Source organism: Cladophialophora bantiana, assembly GCF_000835475.1.
Source record: "Cladophialophora bantiana CBS 173.52 unplaced genomic scaffold supercont1.10, whole genome shotgun sequence".
Classification (NCBI taxonomy): Eukaryota; Fungi; Ascomycota; class Eurotiomycetes; order Chaetothyriales; family Herpotrichiellaceae; genus Cladophialophora; species Cladophialophora bantiana.
Genome location: NW_015971584.1, coordinates 840,953 through 861,846, shown reverse-complemented (window position 1 = coordinate 861,846; position 20,894 = coordinate 840,953). Strand labels below are relative to the sequence as shown.

The following is a 20,894-nucleotide window of genomic DNA, read 5'->3' as shown; positions in this document are numbered from 1 at the left end:
CGACTCTACAATCCCCATGCAGATATCTGATACACAAATCAAAAACCGCCTTGAACTGGAGCCGCTTGTTGACCCGACGGTACTAGTAAATGCCGTCACACCCAGGATCGCTATGTAACAAGTGGTAAAGAGTAGCAGTATCGGGTATGCCAAGGCCAGGAAATACGTTTTTCCGTCCGTTGAGCGACCCATAGCCTGGTCCGTGACTGGTCATTTCTCGGCCAGGCTGCTCCCGCCTCTCCTCAATCGTGCCTAGTTCTACTTTCCATTCTCTGCTCTCATTGGATGCCTCCGGCAGCTCAGCGAATCAGCTCTAAGCCAGTACATACCAAGTAAAAGTACTATTAATAATATGCCTTCCTAATCGGGGAGTGCCTGGACTGTTCACCCAAAGCGCGTTAATTACAAGCACTCCGCAACACCAGAACCTTTCTTCGGGCCAGACTATCCAAAGCCATCGCGTACGTATTCTCGTCATGCTGGGGCTGATAGCAATGCCTCTAGACGACCACTCGACAAGTAGCGATCCAGCGATCGCCAGGTATTGCAAAATGCCAATGCCTCGATGAGCACCTGAATCGGACTTCGAGCTGCGCCAAGACGACGTCCCATGGGAAACTACTCGGTACTTTCGCGATGTAATGATTGCTTGGACAACGTCCCACATGAGTATGGTCCCTTTTTCAATCATAGACCCGGAAAACTGCTTATCCAAAAGCTCTGCTTCCAGGCTTGGTCTGCAACCTGGAACAAGATTTCGGGCGTCAAATTATGTAGCCTCCTACATTTTTCGACGTAGTGGAAACCATCGAGTGCACCCAAAAAAATGAAAGAAATGTTTCTCCAGGTCAAATTCGTAGATAGATTAACGAGGAATCTCTCGATATCGCGAGAGCATGACTCGCCAAAGGATATACTTGTGTCATGTGCATAGTTGCCGGTTTTCGTACAGGTCGTCTAAGACTCCAACGGGGACGTAAAGCGTATCAACCCAGAGGACGAGTCCTTTCTAGCAGTGAAAGTTGCGATATAGCCCCCGAGTCTGAGGTCATCAGTTTTCATCCAAAGTGCGGGCTGTCCGTTGCCCATGTCGAGAGAAACTCCTGAGGAGGGAGGAAATAGAGCGACCTGAAACTCTCCACGATAACAAATAACTGCCAAGCTAAGGAAAGTGGTGCAAGTACTCCCACACTCCACCTTGACATCTTGTCCGTGCTATGGGAAAGGACGCTTTCCAGCAGAACGAGTAGCGCGCTAGTGGTAGGTTGATATATGCTTGGTAGTGATCGCGCGACATCAGAGCGGCAACTGCTCAGGGTAGGCCTGGAAACGAACAACGACTCTAGTTCAGTAATTCGACGACATGGTAGCTCCCTCTTTAGCCTTACGAGTACAGTAACGCATCAGATGCTTGTCAACCTCTCAAACGCGGATCGTATCATGTCGCAGTCACATCACATTCTCAACACCGAACCCGTCCAGAGCACGCTGTTTACCTGCGTCTTTGGAGCAGCTGACTCGCCCGAACTGAAGAAGAAACTCGACGACTCTTGGAAAGACCTTCTCGGCCCTATCGAGCGACTGTTTCTTAACGAAACCGCTGCGACAGAAGCCTTGGAGAAGAGCTGCATTCCCCAAAAGGCAGCTTCATTTGTTTCCTTCTCTTCTAACTTGGACCAGATGAAGCGCTGGGAACTATATGCCGATATTCGAGTTATCGTACCCGACTTGCCAGGAAAACCAGGAGCGGTTGAAGTTAACCTTCAGAGTCTTTCCCGAGATTTCGGAGCTTGCGTTGCCATTCCTCTACTTTATGGACGGGACTTTTCAAATCGACATACCCAGCTCCTAGACGAATTTTGGAAATTCGACAACGACTTATTTCCTTTATTCTGATTGGAGTTCCGACGTGGACTTCATTCAAATTCATAAAGAACGCGTCGCAGCGGGGCCCCGTCTGCTGCAAGAGATGGAAGCTTAGTATCGGCGTATTGACCAGCATCAACAAGGATAGGCAGTCGGCTTCGATGCTGATATATCAGACATTAGCCCTAGAACGCAACATGGTCTACAAGCGGGAGAACTAGTCATTCGAGAGCGTAGGGGAGGAGACTTAGCCATCCTTTAGGGTCAAAATGCTAACACTCAACCTGTGCTTTTCTGGCTTTTAGTATACGTCTATTCTGCTCCTAATCTTCTAGACGGAGTCCGGGGGGGAAATAGCACCGTCTATTAACATTTCCCAGAAAAAGTTTAGACCGGAGATCATGTCGATGGACCTTTCAGTCCTGTCACACAACTGTTCATTTCCTTCTCAATCAGCTGGCCAGGGATGAAGTCCAATGTCGCCCTCTTAGGAACTTTCGATCCTAAGGCCACCGAGAAGGTCAAAGCGGCGGTTCGATTACGAAACCGGGGTAAAGCGTACGACTCTAGCATTTTCTCCGGCAGCTGACCTTTGAGATGGTCGACGTTTGTCCCCTCCCGCACGATCCTGTGGATGGCCAATTCGTCGGGCTGTCCGAGCGCAGGGAACTTTTTGAACATGGTCTCCCATACTCCTTGATCTTTTTCTCAGCTTCTAGGATCACATGGCCAGTTGAACGCAGCACTTTGGGCAATGCCTCTGCTGCTTCTTTGGCGACTTTCCTCTGAGCTTTCCGATCGCTCGCAGTGCTGCCTTCTGTTCGAGAGCTCTGGCTGGTTGCTGGATGGTGCGTTTCCAGACCGCAGCTTGTCACCCGTCGGGCTTCACCAGCGCTGCATTCATCTACATTGCCTTTTCGCCTTTCACGAGTCGCCCCCGCAGCCGGCAAGTAGACACGAAGCTGTCAGTATTCCCCTCTCCAGGTTGGTGAGCCGATAGCAAAAACGATCTCTGCCAAGGTATGCCTCGTACAAGACGATTCCATTACCAACGACGAGGGTCAACCCAGCAGCCAACTCGACAGCTTCGACCATCAGTGGGCGCTCGAATTCGAGCGAACTTACTGTTTTGCGCGAAGGCAGGTCCAGGATCAAGTTGAAGAGCGCAAGCATGTCTTCGCGTTCGAGGAGGAGTTCGTTCATGGCGTCCCAGGCCGACTCGATCAGAAACGACTCATCGATGTCATGCTGATCAAACCACTCTAAAAATCTAACCAGCATTATCCGGACAAGCCTAGGACCGTGGGGATTCCCGGCGTACTCGGTCCGAACGCCCTCGAACTTGTTGGTGATAAGGGTGATTTTGTTGAACTCCCGCTGGAAATTCCACTTGATCTGCTCTGCAGAGAGAGGACGCCGCCCTAGTCTGCTCCTTTGTTGATGAACCGTGAGTTCACACCTGGAAGGCGTTCGTATGTAACCTCTGCCGTTGCTTGCCTCAAGTTGGCGTCGATCCATTGCTGCTTGGAGATTGTCGGAGCCCCGTACCGCTTCATCACGGCTTTGCGCTGGTTCATCCACTTTTCTTCCATAAGCTCATACTTGCGTCACAGGATGGCCGCCTGCGTCGGCAAGTTGTAGAAGCACCTTGACAGTCACCTGGACCCGGAGTGATAGGAAACTTTGATGGTTTGGCTTCGTTTTCGTCCGCCAATGTTGGACATCCCCAGGGGACGCTTGTTGGGTGCCTTCACGGGCCTCTGAGCGGCCAAGAATAGACAGAAGAGTGCTATGCACAAGGAATATTAGGTAGTAGTGTAAAGGGCAGTGACCTGGTAAGTTCGTTGAGGATTGCGATGTCTGAAGCGAATGTCTACCTGAGTGGGTACGTAAGCATGTATCTATACAAACTCACCGCCTGATCCACCGCAGTTTCAAGTCCTTGTTCCTCATCATCTGCAGCGTCAACTTGGGCTGGCTGTCCCTCATGACGGCCTCGAGTCTCTGTTTGACTTCCTCCGCCGTCTCCTCGTCCCGGACCTTGACAGCCTCGCAGCGGTATTTGCCGAAGATGGTCATGAACACGCTCACGAATTCGACCTGCGACATCTTCTGGCCTGGGCAGACCCGCGGCCCCGCGGACCACGGCAGGAATGTGCCCTTGGGCGGCGACTTGATGTTCTGCGCGATGGTGTATTCTGCGCCCGTGCGTGATGGTGCGGTGTCCGGGGACACGAGCCAACGAGAGGGCCGGAATGTCATGGCGTCGTCTCCCCAGGTGCGAGGGTCCAGGTGGAGGGACACCGTGTTGATATAGATGATTGTGTTGGTGGGGATGTAATAGGACTTGCCCGAGGTGGTGGTTATGGAGACGTCGTGCGTCGAATTCGTTTGCTTTGCGCTATGTTGCCGCCACCATTGTCAGTACGGGACAGCTCCTCTCACGAACAGGCCAGGGCTGTGGAACGAAAACCTCGAAAATACAATGCCTTGGTTTGTGCTGGAAGAACTCACATGTGTGTCAAGGGTGGGAAGAATCGCATCGTCTCCAACTATTTTGTTTTGGCGCGAAGATATGGTTAGTGAGTTTCTTTCCGCATACGTCCTGAATGTCATTGTAGAGATAGAGACAGATGGACAGGATGACTATTGTTCTCCGCGTCTCGCAAGGCTTACCATAAGAGCCAAACACCGTGGTAGGCGAGGGTATATCTCGGCGTATTCCAGATTCTCCGCTCCTCTGGCACCCACAATGGTGTTGATTTCCTCATACAACCAATCCTGCCATTCCGGGTACGTGGCCAATAGAGCCAGCGCGTATGCCATAGTATTCGCCGTCGTGTCAAATCCCGCGCTCGTAAAGATGAAGAGGTTCCCCAGGATCTCTTCCTCTGAGAGCACTTGTGGGCTCTTGGATAGTTCGCCTGCCTTGGAGTCCAGGTCACCGTTGGGCTTGGATGAGTCCGAGAGACGCACCAGCATGCTCATCAGATTACTTCTGGGCTCGGGACTGTCATATTGCAACTTCCGCTCATTCTCCAGCATTTCCCTTGTATGCAGCGGGAACTCGTTCTTTGCGTGCCCAATGTTCTGCCACGACGGAGCGAATATGGGCAGAGTGAGTAACTTTGCCGGCATGACGGCCGCCTCAATGATGTTTTCGACCACGGTCTTGGTGGCCTCCATATAGGTCGTACGGTATCCCTTAGGGCGACTGGACTTCTCCTCCTTCCAAGGCTGTGAGATGCCGAATCCCGCCGTACCCAGGACATTGATGGCGATCTGCTTCATGCCTCGCATTGTATCGTCCGTCACGCCTCTTAGATCGTCCATGTACGAGGCGAGCATCTCGCGCGCCTGTCGACACGACTCCCCGAACACGAGCCCGCTGATCTTCTCATTGATGTTGGGAGCGATGAGTCGGCGTTGTCGCGCCCAGTTTTCGCCGTCGCTTGTGATTAAGCTGGGTCCGAAGATATTCAGGATCACGCCGCCGATATCCGTGTTTGGGAAATCCTTGATCCGTTTGAGAACCTCTGAGGCCAATTCGGGATCCATAAGACTCAGTTCGTTGGAACCGGCCGTCACGAGAATAAACGCCGGACCGCATTTCTCGAAGATGGCGTTCTTGCTGCGAAATTCGAAGCCGTAGGTCGCTAGGTTGATGGGTTCGTAGGCCCAGCCCGGAAGAAACCTTTCAAAAAGGGGCCGAAGGGGGACAGAGAAAATCATCCATATCGGATGGTAGTTGTTTAGAGGGAAGATGATGATGGGGAGGCCCGTTTTGCGCGCTGAGAGGTAGTTCTTGAAGAGATTCCAGAGCGTCGAAACCACCCACAGTCCGTAAAGCGTGAGAAGGATCGAAATCCACGACATGGCCGGGGTTTTCGAGCGAGTGTCAAGCTTCCAGCTTTGCAAGATGCGCTCCGTTCCCAATCAACTGCCGACTTTGCAAAGATTGGGTTATGAGAGCCCGATATGATATAACCGCCCTTCGATGCTCGTATTGGTAACGTATCGCTGTGTCAATGAATTCTCAAGGTCTTCCGAGCCTATATAACTCTACCACCATGACACTGGAAGATCCTGAAAACAAAGGAAAGGCCAGGTAACGATGGGACGGAACGAAACCAGACGAGTTCACGAAAGATCTTTGGGACGTACATAAATCCTTTTGTTTTCCAAGCAAATGCTGGGCGCCTAATAGGGGCCGGATACCCTCAACCCATGCTAAGAAGCGAGCGCGTAAGAAAATATGAATGCTAGATACGCTATTCCAAGCTCCCCCCTCCCCCCCCCCCACTGTCAGCATTCTCCATGCACGAAACATGCCCCAAATCACTTCGTGATGTTTCTGGAGTCGGTATTGTTCTGGCGGGGCAGAGAAGGAGGATAGAAAGAATATGCATCTTCCCCCTGATGAGAGAAGTGATAAGTAGCACACAAGCCTGCCCCAAGATTGGGCAACTGGCTGCAATATGAGCGTTGGAAGAGGGTATATTCATTCATTCAGCGAGCCTCGCTATGCATTGGATCCGTTACAAATTTTCCTAACCCTCGGGTCGTCCGACAGGTGCATACCTCTCTATTCAGCTTCTTTTCTCGGCTCTGCATCATCGGGACAGTGCAATATCATCAATCCGAAGGATCATCTTGACTGTCTCGGCTGCCAACTCAATGGCACTCGTACTCACAAACAGGGGCTGGAGTACCTTCTCATCTGCAATATTCGTCTTCACTCCACCACTTTTGATGCTGACCCCAGCGTTCTTTTCACCCATGTCATGTCGGTGGCGAAGGTCTGTCACGACCTTGATGCTGTTAAGACCTGCATTCTCCGCTAAAGTGGTCGGAATAACCTCCATCGCTTCGGCAAAGGCTTTCCAACATATGGATTCCGTGCCCGCCAACTCCCGCGCCTGCCTTGCTAGTTGATAAGCAATTTCGATTTCAGGCGCACCGCCACCAGCGATAAGGGCCTTCTTCTTCACCAGACACCGGATAACACACAAGGCGTCATGGATTGAGCGCTCTGCCTCGTCCAGTACCAATGTGTTCGCACCCCGGGCGACGATTGATACTGTTTGATGTTGTGGCGATGCCGTTCGAATGCCTGTGACCTTGACGTACCGAGCTCCCGACGACTGAACTTCCTCTACCAGGTCCGCACTGCCCAGCTTGTCCTCCGCGAATGTGTCGATGTTAGCGATGGGTTTGCAGCCCGTGCTCTTGCACAAGAACTCTACTTCGTCCCGTTCGATGTCCTTGATAGCCATGATCTTCAGACGCGACAAGAAATGTAAAGATAAGTCGTTGACCGCATCCCGCAGAATCGATTTCTGGATGAACAGAACATTGCATTTGGCCTTCTGGATTTTCTTGACCATGTTGAGCAGGTATGTCCTCTCCTCCTTCAAGATCTTGTCCATTTGTCTGTAATCATTGACCACGATCTGATTTTCCATATCTGGTTTCGGAGGGCTGAGCTGGAATTGGATCAATGCGATCTTTGCCTTTTCTATCCTGGTTGGACCACCGCTGCTCTTGATGACTGGTTGGTTGAGGACGAGTCCATCGATCATTTCCGAGTCTTCAATGGTCCCGCCCACCTTTTTGATGATTCGAATGTTCCGCAGATCGACATTCTCAGCAGTCTTTGGGTCGATTGTCTTCAACACGGCATCCACCGCCATGGGACCCAGCAATCCAGAATGTTGCGACACGATCTTCGAAGAGAGGGAAGTCGAGGCAGCTTGCAGCAGGGTGGTCCGATCGGATAGCGAGATTGGCTGGGACATGTCCTGTAAAACTTTTACGGCGGCTTTGGAAGCCCTCTGGAAGGATTCAGAAATGATGGTAGGATGTATGCCTTTCGCAAGTAATCGGTCTGCGGCTCCGAGGAGACTGCCAGCAATGACAACCACGGACGTCGTCCCATCACCCGCCTCGACATCTTGCGCATTGCTTAAGTCCACCAACATCCTCGCTGCAGGATGCATAACACTCATGCTCTTCAACATAGTACTTCCGTCGTTCGTAATGAGATTCTCTCCTTTGCCCGACTGTATCATCTTGTCCATTCCTCGAGGACCGAGTGACGTTCTGATGGCATCCGCGACTGCCCTGGCGGCCATAATGTTCGCTGTCCGAACAGCCATTGGCTTCTCTTTGTCCTGTACAAATGTCAGGGATAGAGTGTTGTTGCATCATCTGCGATCTGAACGAACCTTGAATGCCGCATTTCCCACATTGCCTTGGATTCCCAACGCTGCAGCCATGACGGGCTACTCAGACAGGAAATGAAGATCTGGGTAGAGGCAATGAAGCGGTGTCGCAACAGAAGCCTGGCTGTTAGAGATTTATCTCATTGAATGCAGGTATCAGGCAACGTGAAATTTCCATGAAAGTTGGAGAACCACCAAGAGCGGGTTGCGGCCTGCGGTCTGCGGTCTGCGGTCTGTGGCAATCCGTGGCTAGTGGCTTACATAAGGTGATCAAAGGTGATTCAGGCACCGTGCTGGGTGCGCGGACTACGGAGCACTCGAGCCCTGCATGATTCGCTTTGCCCTCTCGCATGCTCTTGTCAACACTCTCGCCATCCGATCCATCTCCATAACCATCTCGCTTGTCGTACTCTCAACCTCGCAACGTTTTGCTCCATATATCGGTGCTCAGTTCTCTGTTCCCTTCTCGACTGCCGTTGTACCCTGCCTTCATACCATATTCCGCGAAGATGCCCAGCGCAACCGGCCAGAACTGGGAGAAATACCAGAAGAACTTCGCTGATGAAGATGTGCCAGAGAAGAAGATTACACCTCTGACAGAAGAGTAGGTGTTGATTTGAATGGCCTGCAGGGGCTTATGCGTATTGACCTTGTTCAGAGACATTCAGGTGCTGAGAACCTATGGAGCGGCGCCATATGCAGCTGCTTTGAAGCAGATTGAGAAGCAGATCAAGGAGAAGCAACAGAGCATCAATGAAAAGATCGGTGTGAAGGTATGGAGCCGCTGTTCTCTCAAGATCCCTTGCTGATATCGTCGCAGGAGTCAGACACTGGCCTTGCGCCCCCTCATCTTTGGGATGTTGCCGCGGACCGCCAACGAATGCAAGAGGAACAACCACTTCAAGTCGCTCGATGTACGAAAATCATACAAGACGAAAAGGATAGCGAGAAGAGCAAATATATCATCAACGTCAAGCAGATTGCCAAATTCGTGGTCAACCTCGGAGAACGAGTCAGTCCTACAGATATCGAGGAGGGAATGCGCGTCGGTGTCGATCGTCAGAAATACTCCATCATGCTTCCCTTACCGCCCAAGATCGACCCCAGCGTAACAATGATGACAGTGGAAGACAAGCCCGACGTCACGTATGGAGATGTTGGTGGCTGCAAAGAGCAAATCGAAAAGTTAAGGGAGGTCGTTGAGATGCCATTGCTATCACCAGAGCGATTTGTCAAGCTCGGAATCGACCCTCCGAAAGGCGCCCTGTTATATGGACCTCCTGGTACTGGAAAGACTCTATGCGCGCGAGCAGTCGCCAACCGAACAGATGCTACATTTATCAGGGTTATCGGGTCCGAGCTGGTTCAGAAGTATGTTGGTGAAGGTGCGAGAATGGTTCGAGAGCTCTTCGAGATGGCACGGACGAAGAAGGCATGCATCATCTTCTTCGACGAAATTGATGCCATTGGCGGTGCTCGGTTTGACGATGGTGCCGGTGGTGACAACGAAGTCCAGCGAACCATGTTGGAGCTTATCACCCAGCTCGATGGTTTTGACTCGAGAGGAAATATTAAGGTCATGTTTGCCACTAATCGACCTTCGACGCTGGATCCGGCTTTGATGCGACCGGTAAGTCCCGGCCGCAATATCACCTCACAATGCATGCCTTTGCTTACTGACATAACTGCGACAGGGTCGTATCGACCGCAAAATCGAGTTCTCATTGCCTGATCTGGACGGTCGTGCTGGTATTCTTAGGATCCATGCGAAGTCGGTGAGTAATTATTGTTTTTTTTTTTTTTAATAGTCTGTGAAAGAACAATACTGACTTGAGAAATCTAGATGTCGGTTGAGAGGGATATACGCTGGGAGGTAAGAAAGCTTTGTCATTCGACCATGTCCGCATTTGAACAGGCTAACGGAGATTTGCAGCTCATAGCAAGATTGTGCCCTAACTCGACCGGTGCCGAGCTAAGGTCAGTCGCTACTGAAGCCGGCATGTTCGCGTGAGTTTTCCTCGTCTTTACAATATTTGGGATTCACAACAGACTAACAAATGGTTGCAGCATACGTGATCGAAGGAAATTGACCTCTGAGGCCGACTTCCTTAAGGCCATTGACAAGGTGATCAAGGGGAATTTGAAGTTCGGAAGCACGGCGGCATATGCCCAGTACAATTAGAAGAAGAATGGGTTCTTGGATCGTTTTCGAGCGTTGCATTTTCCTGGAGTTGAGTAAGGCTAGCCCGGCAGCCGGCGAGCCCAAGGGCTTGTATCATAAACCTGGAGCTTGAACAACGGAGATGGAAGAGGATTAAGTCGACCTCTTTTCGACCAAAGACATGCTTATGAGGTACAAGCCTACCAATATGTCGTTGTATCGCGAACATATCCGTGTATGTACCTATCACAATCAAGAGACCGGTGCTCAGGAAATGCGATAGTCCCACTGTAGGGAGGTCATTCCAGTGGCCGAACCAGGCGACCAACATTCACAGCTGAAGACCAAGAACTTGAAGAGATGAAAGAAGCTATAATGATGACGACAAGATATACGACGTATGTAGACTGGTGTTTTGGAGGTGTTGAGGTCACCTTAGTCACCCCACCGCGCCTCCACTGCACCAGCCAAAGTAATGCAGTGAATTACCTCTGACCCGATTGGATAATATCTCGTCGTACACCTCGGGACTAGACTGCGGTCTTTGCTTCAATCGAATGTGCAGGTTCATCCCTCTTCTGAACCACGCCATCTCGCCTTCATCTCCATCACACCAAATCTCTTGTCGAAGCGCAGGCCTTGGATGACCTGTGCCTATCCAATATGAGCTGTCTCAAGGTTTTGCGGAGCTTAGGTCCCTGCAACAAGGTACATACGAGCTCCATCTGTCTGATCCGAATCTGACCCGATCTGTGTAGTTCTCGACGAGCTTGAGACAAACAAGTAGACGTCAATTTTCCTCAACGAGACCTGCCGGTATGTTCGGAATGCATTACCAAGATACCTAGCGGAGACTGAGACATGCCACTAGCCCGAGTCATCGCTTCTCAACCTCTGCGAGCGAAAGAAGCCGAATCGTTTCCCTATGGCACCTATCCGATCATAGAGTTTGTAGACCTCTGTGGAAGAGCCTGATACAAACTAACAACTATTTATAGTCACCAATATGACGCCGTTGTTGTTGGTGCAGGCGGCGCAGGTTTACGAGCAGCATTTGGTATTGCTTCAAGGGCTAATGGCATTCTTCCTCTCTTCGTTTATTGACAATGGTGAAGGTCTCGCCGAAGCTGGTTTCAATACAGCATGCATCTCAAAGCTGTTTCCCACACGAAGTCATACAGTGGCGGCGCAGGGCGGCATCAATGCTGCGCTAGGAAAGTGAGTATGATTCGTTTGTCGCAGCAGAGCGCCGTTACTAATGCGTCTACAGCATGCATGAGGACGATTGGAGATGGGTAAGTCTGTACAAGTGTGATTTCGGCAGTCTCCCTTGGAATTTCTGGGAGCTTCTGCGGAAGATAAACCGTTCCACATGATACATGATCATTGAACAAGCTAACTCGGTAACCTCTCCCCCATAGCACATGTACGATACGGTAAGCCTTTCCGAGGCCCTCGCACGCAGCCCCTCGATGCTAAATTCTAGCTAGGTTAAGGGATCGGACTGGTTAGGCGACCAGGACGCCATCCATTACATGACCCGCGAAGCGCCACGATCCGTCATCGAACTCGAAGGGTACGGATGCCCATTCTCTCGAACCGAAGATGGTCGGATATACCAACGTGCTTTTGGCGGACAATCGCAAAAATATGGGAAAGGCGGACAGGCATACAGATGCTGCGCCGCTGCTGATCGAACCGGTCATGCTCTCTTGCACACGCTCTACGGCCAATCCCTCAATTACAACACCAACTATTTCATTGAATTCTTCGCATTGGATCTGCTGATGGAGGACGGTGTCTGCAAAGGTGTCATTGCATACAACCAGGAAGATGGCACTCTCCACCGATTCAAAGCGCAAAACACTGTCCTCGCAACAGGCGGTTATGGTCGCACATACTTCAGCTGCACCTCCGCGCACACGTGTACTGGCGATGGTATGGCGATGGTTGCACGTGCAGGTCTGCCGAACCAGGATCTCGAATTCGTCCAGTTTCACCCGACTGGTATATACGGAGCCGGCTGCTTGATCACCGAGGGGTCTCGTGGTGAAGGTGGTTATCTCCTCAACTCTGAAGGTGAACGATTCATGGAACGCTACGCACCGACTGCAAAGGATCTCGCTTCTCGAGACGTGGTATCTCGATCAATGACGATGGAAATTCGCGAAGGTCGTGGTGTCGGACCTGAGAAGGATCACATCTATCTTCAGCTCAGCCATTTGCCTGCAGAGGTTCTCCATGAACGACTCCCAGGAATCTCAGAGACAGCCTCGATCTTTTCCGGTGTTGACGTCACGAAACAACCGATCCCTGTTCTGCCCACTGTGCACTACAACATGGGCGGTATCCCAACTAAATACACCGGTGAAGTTCTCCGTCTCGACGCCCAAGGCAAGGATGAAGTCGTTCCCGGACTATTCGCCTGCGGTGAAGCTGCATGTGTCTCAGTCCACGGAGCGAACCGCTTGGGCGCTAATTCTTTGCTTGATCTGATCGTCTTTGGGCGAGCCGTCTCTCACACCATCCGTGACAACTTCACACCGGGTCAGACGCAAAAAGAACTGGCTGCCGACGCAGGGGCGGAGTCAATCAACGTCTTGGACAAGATCCGAAACTCCGACGGTCCCAAGAGCACCGCAGAAATTCGACTTGCCATGCAAAGAACCATGCAGACCGACGTCAGTGTCTTCCGAACACAGGAGTCGTTGGATGAAGGTGTGAAGAAGATCACCGAGGTTGATCAGATGTTCGACCAGGTGGGCATTAAAGATCGAAGCATGATTTGGAACTCGGATCTTGTGGAGACGCTCGAGTTGAGAAATTTGTTGACGTGCGCGTAAGTACTGATCGAAGTCACCCTGCAAGACGAGATACTGACGACAACATCTGTAGAACCCAAACCGCAACTGCGGCGGCGAACCGCAAGGAATCCCGCGGTGCCCACGCTCGTGAAGACTACCCTGAGCGTGACGACGAAAACTGGATGAAGCACACACTTTCATGGCAGAAGACGCCACACGGCAAAGTCGAGTTGGGTTACAGGGCGGTCACTAGCCACACGCTTGATGAGAATGAGTGCAAGTCTGTCCCGCCTTTCAAGCGAACATATTAAGCAAACAGGTGCACGCACACCAGGGGGGTCTGAGACGGTGTTTCGTTATGAGTTTCGCGTTATGTCGATAGCATGGTCCTATACACGGTACCAACAAACTCTAAGCAAATCCAATGTAAAAAGGTTATCGTGAGTTCACCACACCGAACAGACCTAGTCGTGTTACCATTTCACTCTCCAATTACGTATTCACATCCTACATAGTACATTCACAGTCAGTCAGAGGCGCCCTGTAAATCGAGAGTACAAATTACTCGACACAGAGGGGGTCCCTAACAATGCCAACTGGCAGCAACCATTACATACACCCACCCATCCATCAGATAGGTTCCGTCACCCAGAGGACTTTGGCAGATTATCAAGGTGAGGTACTCACCTTCGTCACCCATCCATACCTCATGCACTCTTCCTGCAGGCACATCAATGCGGGCGCCGACACCAAAGGTCTCCTTGGTCGGGTTCGCGTCCTCAGGATACGTAATTGTCAACGAGCCGCGGCGGATCAGGTGTGTGGTGAGGCCGCTGTGAGAGTGGGGTGGGTAATGTGCGTAGCTGCGTAATTATCTTGCTTCAGTATGCACGAGCAACAGATGCAGTTGTCAAGCATGCATAGAAGTACGAGGTATGCAACTCGGCATATACCGATACATAGCAACGGACCCAATGCGGCCGCGGCCTTGTACCACCATAGATATCCCGTGTGTGTTGGGGGACATCACTCACGGTCCATCTGTCCACGTGAAGACGTGAGAGAATCCCCATTCTCGCACGGTCTTTTCGTCTTGCGAGCGTGACGTTGTTCGGGCGGACATGGTTCTCGAATACCTTTCGATACCTCAGAATTTGTGATGGTTTCTAGACAAGGCAGGGGACATTTGAATTCCCGATGTCGCTGAGGTGGAGGGAGAATGCAAAAGAGTGATATCCTGCAAATGCCAGAGATAAAGTCGCCCGCCTGTCGCCGAGTTGCTGCGTTACGTATGCCAAGCTCCACATTCGCCCTTTGGCTTCATGTCTCAGCCTGTGGTCTTGTAACAGCTTGAGCCTCGTGAAGGTGCGCATATCTGGGAATGTCTTATACCTCCTTGCCTCGTTGCCGACTTTCAGTGGCGAGACCCCTCAACAAAATGTGGCCAGGATTTTTGATTGCTTCGTCTCATTTTGGTGGTCCCTCGTTTGGGGTCCACAGGCACGTTTGGTGGCATTGCTTAGCTGGGAGATCTGACCCGCGAATGCATCTCTAGCTGTTCACCACACCCGTCGAGGCGTGCTCGTGGCCATCTAAGAATGTAGACCAAGGAGTTGAGAGATGGAGAGATGGACGGTGGAGAAGTGGAGAGGTCCTCTGTCTTGCGTTTCACTGGCATTCGCAATTCGAGGTTGCTTCGCGGAGTTGAGCTCCCGGAACACAAAAGTCCTTTCTTCGACCGACCGGTACGGAATCCAGTACCTCCACCGATCCGATCGCAATAAATTGAGACAGGGAATCATTCATGGAGCTTGGGGCTGAAGGGGACAAGGCTGAGGGTCGTGTGTGGTAATTGGACGTTCGGCTCGCTACAACCATGACCCCAGCCTCGAAACCTCGTGGGAATTCCGCAGCCCCACGTCATCACTACAGATGGAGCATCCGAGGCCACTGTTGTTTTCCGCCCTCACCGAGCTTACGCGTTGAGAATATAAATCTGATCAGAGTCTTTGAATAAAGGATGAGCCTAGGTACGCCGTAAATGGGGCGGTTGGCGGTCTACGGTAAAGAAGAAGATGCAATTTCCCCGGATGCAGCTTGTCTCCATCCTCCTACGTAATGCAATCAAGCTTGTTCAAGGCTGGCCACTTGGAAGAGGCCTCAACGTGGCGTGGAGGTTGGATAAAGTCAAAAAAGGGGCAAGCCTCAGGGGAACTGGTGGAGAGGTGTCAGCCTTATTGGGACTAGCCTTGTTGACGGGCTATCCCAAGTTGCCTAACCTTGCCTAACCCAACGCCTCGTCCCTCCACCGCACATCATTCCAACCTCTCCCAACTCCTTTTTAGAAGATTTGGTTGAGAGGTCAGGGATGCTACCTGTCACCAGCTTCCATGTCCCAACTCTCCTCGCAACAGATAGCGCAATTATGTGTCCTCAATTTCTGGCACCAGGTAAGGGTTCAACAGAAGCCAACCCGCTGGAAGCTGACCATGAAGCTTGCCACAACAGCATCTGGACTGGTATTCGCGTTGATCGCTGTCAACCAGGGCTCCTGTGGGCTGACGAGTTCTACCTCCACAAAATCAGAGGTGTGTCCCCCTGCCCAGCCAGCCCAAGGCTGAGGCGCCAGGATCGCTCCCTCCCCCCTGCATGAGAACAGCCGCCAATCCTCCCATTGCTTTTTTGGCCTCTTTGTTCCCCAAGTTGAACTTGGCCCTCCGGACAAGAATGCTGGCGGCTCCACTTCAAGGCCATTGTCGGGCCAGACGCGGCCAACGATGTCGGCGATCCAACGCCTCGACAATCTGGGAAGGACAATGAGGGTGGGCCCACAGGCGGGCATTGTTTGTTTCACATTCATGGTCTACGGCAAGTCATGGGGGCTGAACGATGGTCTGGTCGAGAATGGATCTGGTATATTTCGTCCCCCCCCGAGTTTCTTTATACCCTTTCTTTCCCAACCTCCGCCGAGTTTCCCAAAAGTCTGAGACTTTCGTTGCGCTCTTTCGACACCACACTCTTTTCATCCCCGGAGGATTCATCACGCTCTTTTTGCACCCTACAAGCACCTCCCCCCTTCTACCTTCCTTACGTAGGCCGATCTCGACCACCACATTCATTTTCCCCCATTCAAACAAAGGAAATCCTCCAGATTCACAAAAGAAAGCAAACATGCAGATCGTCAAGACTTTCTCCGTCCTGGCTCTTGCCACGGGTGCTGTCGTTGCCATGCCCGCTCATGTCGAAGGCCAACTTGCCAAACGACAATTTTGGGGTGGAAACCGATTCTGGCAGCGTCCCAACCCTACGGCCGAAATAACCGTCACTGGCTACGCGCCTGAGCCAACTGGCGCGTGGACTACCGAAGCATCTACTACCTCAACCACAACCGTGGCTACGACTACATCCACCACAACTACTGTAGAGGTCGTAGTCACTGCCACCCCGGCCGCCGACTTCAACTATGGTGGTCGCTACAACAGACCAACACCAGAGGAGTCAACCCCCACAGCAGCACCTGCGGCTCCTGAAACCCCATCAGCTGCTCCTGCTCCCTCTTCAGCTCCGGCACCGAGTACTGGCTCTTCTCAGGACGGCTACATGTCGGTCGTCTCGAAATGGCGCGCTGCTGGTGGCCTTCCTGCTCTCTCGCAGGACAGCACACTCGAGGCCAATGCCCTGAAGACCAGCACAGACAGCGTCGGCGGCCTGATTCACGAATTGAACCCCGGCACCATGGCGCAAGTATTGGCTCCCGGTACTCCCTCTAATTTCGAGAGCGTCTATGTTGGCGGATGGCTTTGCGAAATCCCGAGCCTGCCTGGCTTGGACGGCATCTGCTCTACCGAAGCACAAGGCTGGGACCACTCAAACGGAGAGACCGGTCACGCAGAGATCCTCACCAGCACCTCTTATTCCAAGATCGGCTGTGCGCTGTCTTCGAGCACAGGCGTATGGGCATGTGACCTGGCATAGCATGTCGTTAGAGTACGATCCGCCTTTGGTATAATTTGGTCATGGCTAACAGATCTGCAGCTTGGCATGGAGGAAGTTTTCCTTCTCTTTGCATATCTAATTATTTCTTCTCCTGGAAGTCATGTCAATTCGATGGGTTGAAGAGGTAGTCTGTCGGAAAGACATCATCTGTGCAAAGCTCGTGGGGATTTTTTGGAAACCTTGTCGAGCCGAGCGGAAATATATGAAATTTCATTGCCTGTTTCATTTCTTCTGCCTTGTCTTTTTTGGAACGAACCATGAGCAAATGAGGTTATTTTGTAGATAAGGCTTCAAAATCTACCTGCTCCTTTTCTCTCTGACCCTGGCTTACGGTGGCTTTTTTCCTGCTCTGATGGCACAGTATGTACGGAGTACTCCGTAGTATGTAGTATGTGTATTCGGTATACGGAATATCAAGCGTAACCCGCCCTGCTCGACTTGCCCGCCTTGCCCGCCTTGCCCGCAAGGCTCCTGCAGGAGTGACAGACTTCTTGGCGCTGGTGACGCCATTCCTTCCAGGCGCTGCAGAACCTCAACGCAGGCTGTGCCAGCATTGGGCTCCACCGACCGACGCAGCTAGCGACGCGAAAAGACGTCCATTTTCAGCTCTACCAGGAACTCTGTATGAGTTATGTGATGATGGCCAACGCCAATGGCAGGCGCAAAGCCCTCAGGACGATCCCTCCACGTGTATGGCTGGTGAGGCTGGACAGCCGATGCCTGCGCTGCTAGTGACCACCGCTAATGCCTGCACTTCTTCCCAAACCCCAAAATCCATCCTGGGTGACAGTTGTCAATTCCCACTTTGATATGCCTGGACTTCGCTCTTCTGTACCTCTCTTTCGCTTTTTCTTCGTGACCTGACCTCGAAGACTGTGGTCGTTACCTCGCCGTCCCTCTTCGAAACTGAATACCGCAGACAACATCGTCCCCTCCACCAACTACGCCATATAACTCCTTATCCACAAGCAATATACACCGCTGAAGAGAAAGAAAGATACATTAAAGGAGATGGCGCATGCGATTTTGGGGTACCAGCTCCCTCTTCGTGCTGGCGGAGGCGGCCAGCCTTCAGAGGCCGCGACAGATTTCTCCCTGGAGCCTTTCGCAGAGTCCGTCCTTTCGCATCTCGTCTCAGCGAGGAAAGAGATCTCGTCACAAGATGGGAAAATGTTCGCTGATGAGAAGTCGTTCTTGACGTACATGGCTTCCGACCAGTCGAACGCAATGTCGACACCCATGGGCAACGACCTGAGCTACCCCATGTCCTCTTACTTCATAAGCTCCAGTCATAATACATATCTTTCTGGCCATCAGCTCTATGGCGATGCCTCTGTGTATGCCTATACCAACGTTCTCAGGCGCGGGTGTAGGTGTTTGGAAATAGACGTATGGGATGGTGAAAGCGACCCTGAATCCAGCACCTCGGACGACGAGGAGGACAAGTCTGATAAGTCTGACCCGAAGCCATCGCGCTGGAATAGAGTCAAAGCTCGAGCAGCGCGCATGCGCTCAAGCTCGCGGTCAGAATCCCTTGCGGCCACCACCAGCAATACCATGTCCGACAAGTCGTCTGTTCCGCCGGCTTCTCAACCCCAAAACACGCTACAGCGAGAGTCGTTTGCCTATGACCCCAACCATCTTTCACCACAGCCTTCACCCTCAATTCTTCCCAAGGGTGAGCCGCGAGTACTTCATGGTTATACACTGACTCAACCCATCACCTTTCGCTCTGTCTGCCATGCTATCAGGGATTCGGCTTTTTTGAGCACAGAACTGCCATTGATCGTATCCCTAGAAGTGCACGCCTCCCTTTCCCAACAAGAGGTCATGGTCGAGATCATGCGCGATGTTTGGTCCGAGTTCCTAGTATGTCTGCCCAAAGGCACAGACATTTCGGCGCTTCCTTCTCCAAAGTCACTCATGCGAAAGATTTTGATCAAAGTTAAGTGGGTCCCGAATACAGAAACCGGAGAATCCAATGACCCAATTGAGCATGTGAGCTCAAATTCCACGGATGGAGCGGGAAGCGATGCAATATCCAGTTCCCCAGAGAAACGGAAAAAGGCCTCGAAAGTGCTGGCTGCCCTTTCAGAATTGGGGATCTATACTCGGGCCTATACGTTTAGGCATTTCTCACAGCCTGAAGCCACTATCCCAACACACGTCTTCAGTTTGTCGGAGAAGAAAGTTCGCAATATGCAAGACGACCCGTCGCATGGTCCTGCCTTGTTTAAGCACAACAGAAATTTCCTCATGCGCGTGTTTCCCAGAGGCACGAGAATCAACAGCTCAAATGTTGATCCGGTCTTCCATTGGAGACAGGGTGCCCAAATGGTAGCTTTGAATTGGCAGAAACTGGACAAGGGAATGATGCTCAACGAGGGAATGTTCACGGGAACAGGTGGTTGGATGCTCAAGCCAGAGGGCTATCGCAGCACCGCAATCCATGGACGCGCAAACTCGCAAAGAGAAATTGAACCGCAAAGGCAGCCTCTAGATCTGGAAATTCGACTTCTCGCAGCGCAACGGCTCCCCATCCCTACCGATAAGGATATCTCGCACGCCTCCAAAATGAGACCATATGTCAAAATGCAATTACACGTCGATTCTCTTTGCTCTCCTGACTATGGTAAAGGTTCGGACCGGTTCGGCGACGCCAAAAAGGAAACCGATCCACATGGCGGTGAAGAAATCAACCCCAGCCTCTTTAAACGTAGATCCGCCAGCGCCCGCACCGATTGTCCCGATTTCAAGGGTGAGGTAATGAGCTGGCTGAATATGTCAGACGTCCTCCAAGAATTGAGCTTCATTCGGTATGTGTTTTTTTTTTTTGGCTTATGTCTTTCCGATATCTCTAGGTTCATTTTCCAAAATTCCTTTCGTTCCTGGAAAGGACATATATCCGCTTCAGCACGGGCGTCATCATCATGCCACTGTTTCCAGCGTTCAAGCGACAGAAGCTCGCCTGATGCCTTTCGCTACATTCTTTTCACCGCAAGTTTTTGCCTGGTCTGGAACTGCTTTGCTTGTACTCCCTTTCAACTATCTTTTACCGGCGTCTACCCTGGCGACCTGCAAAAGTTCCGTTGTGCATTACAACATCCAGTGCATCATCAAGCGGGGAGACAATGGGCCAAGTTCTCAAGTCGCCGCCAAGCTGGGTTGTTAACCCCTGGCAAGTCTTGCATCATCTAGGCAATATTCCGCATTTCCACACGGCCGCTGGTGTGCGTTAACCTTTTCTTCGTCCGCCAAGAAGACAACAAACAATTTGGGCCTGATCCGAGCTCGACCTTCACATTGCTGCAGCTGCAGGGCAGGGACCAATTGCAGGATTGTGTGACACGCATACGATCTTCATGTACGATCGTGTTACACGACATTCTTATTTTCGCCTACCCATCCTCATCTCCCGTCCTGCATCATTTAATGCGTGACAGGTCATATTGTGGCTTGATCGAGTTGCAGAGAACGTGGACCTTTTCTGACTCTGTGCATAGGCTAAAAGTCATGGACGACCGCTCGATTGGCAAGGACAACTTGCTGGCATGGGCCTGCATTCGACTCGACCGCTTGCAACCAGGGTATCGATTCATCCATTTGCTCGATTCGTCAGGTATGCCATCACGCGGGGCATTGCTTGCACATATCTGTAAGCGCATGGGTTGAGTGGTCGGTTGAGCTGTGGAGCCCCTGGTCTGCGTTCCCCGCTTGGAGCAGAACGTTCTCCTGGGAATTTTCCCACCACCAAACACCATATCCCACGTTTTGATTGGGCAGGGGAGACGTCTGACCTTGGAGAGGTGCGGTCGAAGTACACCTGTGTCGCAGTTTGCAGAA

The 20,894-nt window shown here is 51.7% G+C and overlaps 9 protein-coding genes across 9 annotated transcripts; 5 read left to right on the top strand and 4 right to left on the bottom strand.

Moving 5' to 3' along the window:
• Positions 1 to 1,407: 1,407 nt before the first annotated feature.
• Positions 1,408 to 1,896, top strand: Z519_07217 (uncharacterized protein; the record flags this gene model as incomplete). Its single annotated transcript, XM_016764952.1, has 1 exon — positions 1,408 to 1,896. One exon carries the CDS (start codon positions 1,408 to 1,410, stop codon positions 1,894 to 1,896), a length of 489 nt encoding a protein of 162 aa, XP_016618902.1.
• Positions 1,897 to 2,265: 369 nt separating this feature from the next.
• Positions 2,266 to 2,547, bottom strand: Z519_07216 (uncharacterized protein; the record flags this gene model as incomplete). Its single annotated transcript, XM_016764951.1, has 1 exon — positions 2,266 to 2,547. One exon carries the CDS (start codon positions 2,545 to 2,547, stop codon positions 2,266 to 2,268), a length of 282 nt encoding a protein of 93 aa, XP_016618901.1.
• A 243-nt stretch (positions 2,548 to 2,790) lies between these two features.
• Positions 2,791 to 3,384, bottom strand: Z519_07215 (uncharacterized protein; the record flags this gene model as incomplete). Its single annotated transcript, XM_016764950.1, has 1 exon — positions 2,791 to 3,384. The coding sequence occupies one exon, from the start codon at positions 3,382 to 3,384 to the stop codon at positions 2,791 to 2,793; it is 594 nt and encodes a 197-aa protein (XP_016618900.1).
• Positions 3,385 to 3,777: 393 nt separating this feature from the next.
• Z519_07214 (uncharacterized protein) lies at positions 3,778 to 5,742 on the bottom strand (the record flags this gene model as incomplete). The annotated part of the gene is made up of 3 exons (XM_016764949.1): positions 3,778 to 4,267; positions 4,381 to 4,418; positions 4,543 to 5,742. The coding sequence occupies 3 exons, from the start codon at positions 5,740 to 5,742 to the stop codon at positions 3,778 to 3,780; spliced, it is 1,728 nt and encodes a 575-aa protein (XP_016618899.1).
• Positions 5,743 to 6,479: 737 nt separating this feature from the next.
• Z519_07213 (T-complex protein 1 subunit delta) lies at positions 6,480 to 8,144 on the bottom strand (the record flags this gene model as incomplete). Its single annotated transcript, XM_016764948.1, has 2 exons — positions 6,480 to 8,039; positions 8,094 to 8,144. 2 exons carry the CDS (start codon positions 8,142 to 8,144, stop codon positions 6,480 to 6,482), a joined length of 1,611 nt encoding a protein of 536 aa, XP_016618898.1.
• A 455-nt stretch (positions 8,145 to 8,599) lies between these two features.
• Positions 8,600 to 10,272, top strand: Z519_07212 (26S protease regulatory subunit 7; the record flags this gene model as incomplete). Its single annotated transcript, XM_016764947.1, has 7 exons — positions 8,600 to 8,694; positions 8,749 to 8,863; positions 8,911 to 9,720; positions 9,785 to 9,865; positions 9,934 to 9,963; positions 10,024 to 10,097; positions 10,158 to 10,272. The coding sequence occupies 7 exons, from the start codon at positions 8,600 to 8,602 to the stop codon at positions 10,270 to 10,272; spliced, it is 1,320 nt and encodes a 439-aa protein (XP_016618897.1).
• A 985-nt stretch (positions 10,273 to 11,257) lies between these two features.
• On the top strand, positions 11,258 to 13,366 carry Z519_07211 (succinate dehydrogenase [ubiquinone] flavoprotein subunit 2, mitochondrial; the record flags this gene model as incomplete). The annotated part of the gene is made up of 5 exons (XM_016764946.1): positions 11,258 to 11,469; positions 11,522 to 11,546; positions 11,673 to 11,687; positions 11,742 to 13,090; positions 13,147 to 13,366. The coding sequence occupies 5 exons, from the start codon at positions 11,258 to 11,260 to the stop codon at positions 13,364 to 13,366; spliced, it is 1,821 nt and encodes a 606-aa protein (XP_016618896.1).
• A 2,860-nt stretch (positions 13,367 to 16,226) lies between these two features.
• Positions 16,227 to 17,030, top strand: Z519_07210 (uncharacterized protein; the record flags this gene model as incomplete). Its single annotated transcript, XM_016764945.1, has 1 exon — positions 16,227 to 17,030. The coding sequence occupies one exon, from the start codon at positions 16,227 to 16,229 to the stop codon at positions 17,028 to 17,030; it is 804 nt and encodes a 267-aa protein (XP_016618895.1).
• A 1,032-nt stretch (positions 17,031 to 18,062) lies between these two features.
• Positions 18,063 to 20,023, top strand: Z519_07209 (uncharacterized protein; the record flags this gene model as incomplete). The annotated part of the gene is made up of 2 exons (XM_016764944.1): positions 18,063 to 19,867; positions 19,966 to 20,023. The coding sequence occupies 2 exons, from the start codon at positions 18,063 to 18,065 to the stop codon at positions 20,021 to 20,023; spliced, it is 1,863 nt and encodes a 620-aa protein (XP_016618894.1).
• Between the last annotated feature and the right edge of the window lie 871 nt (positions 20,024 to 20,894).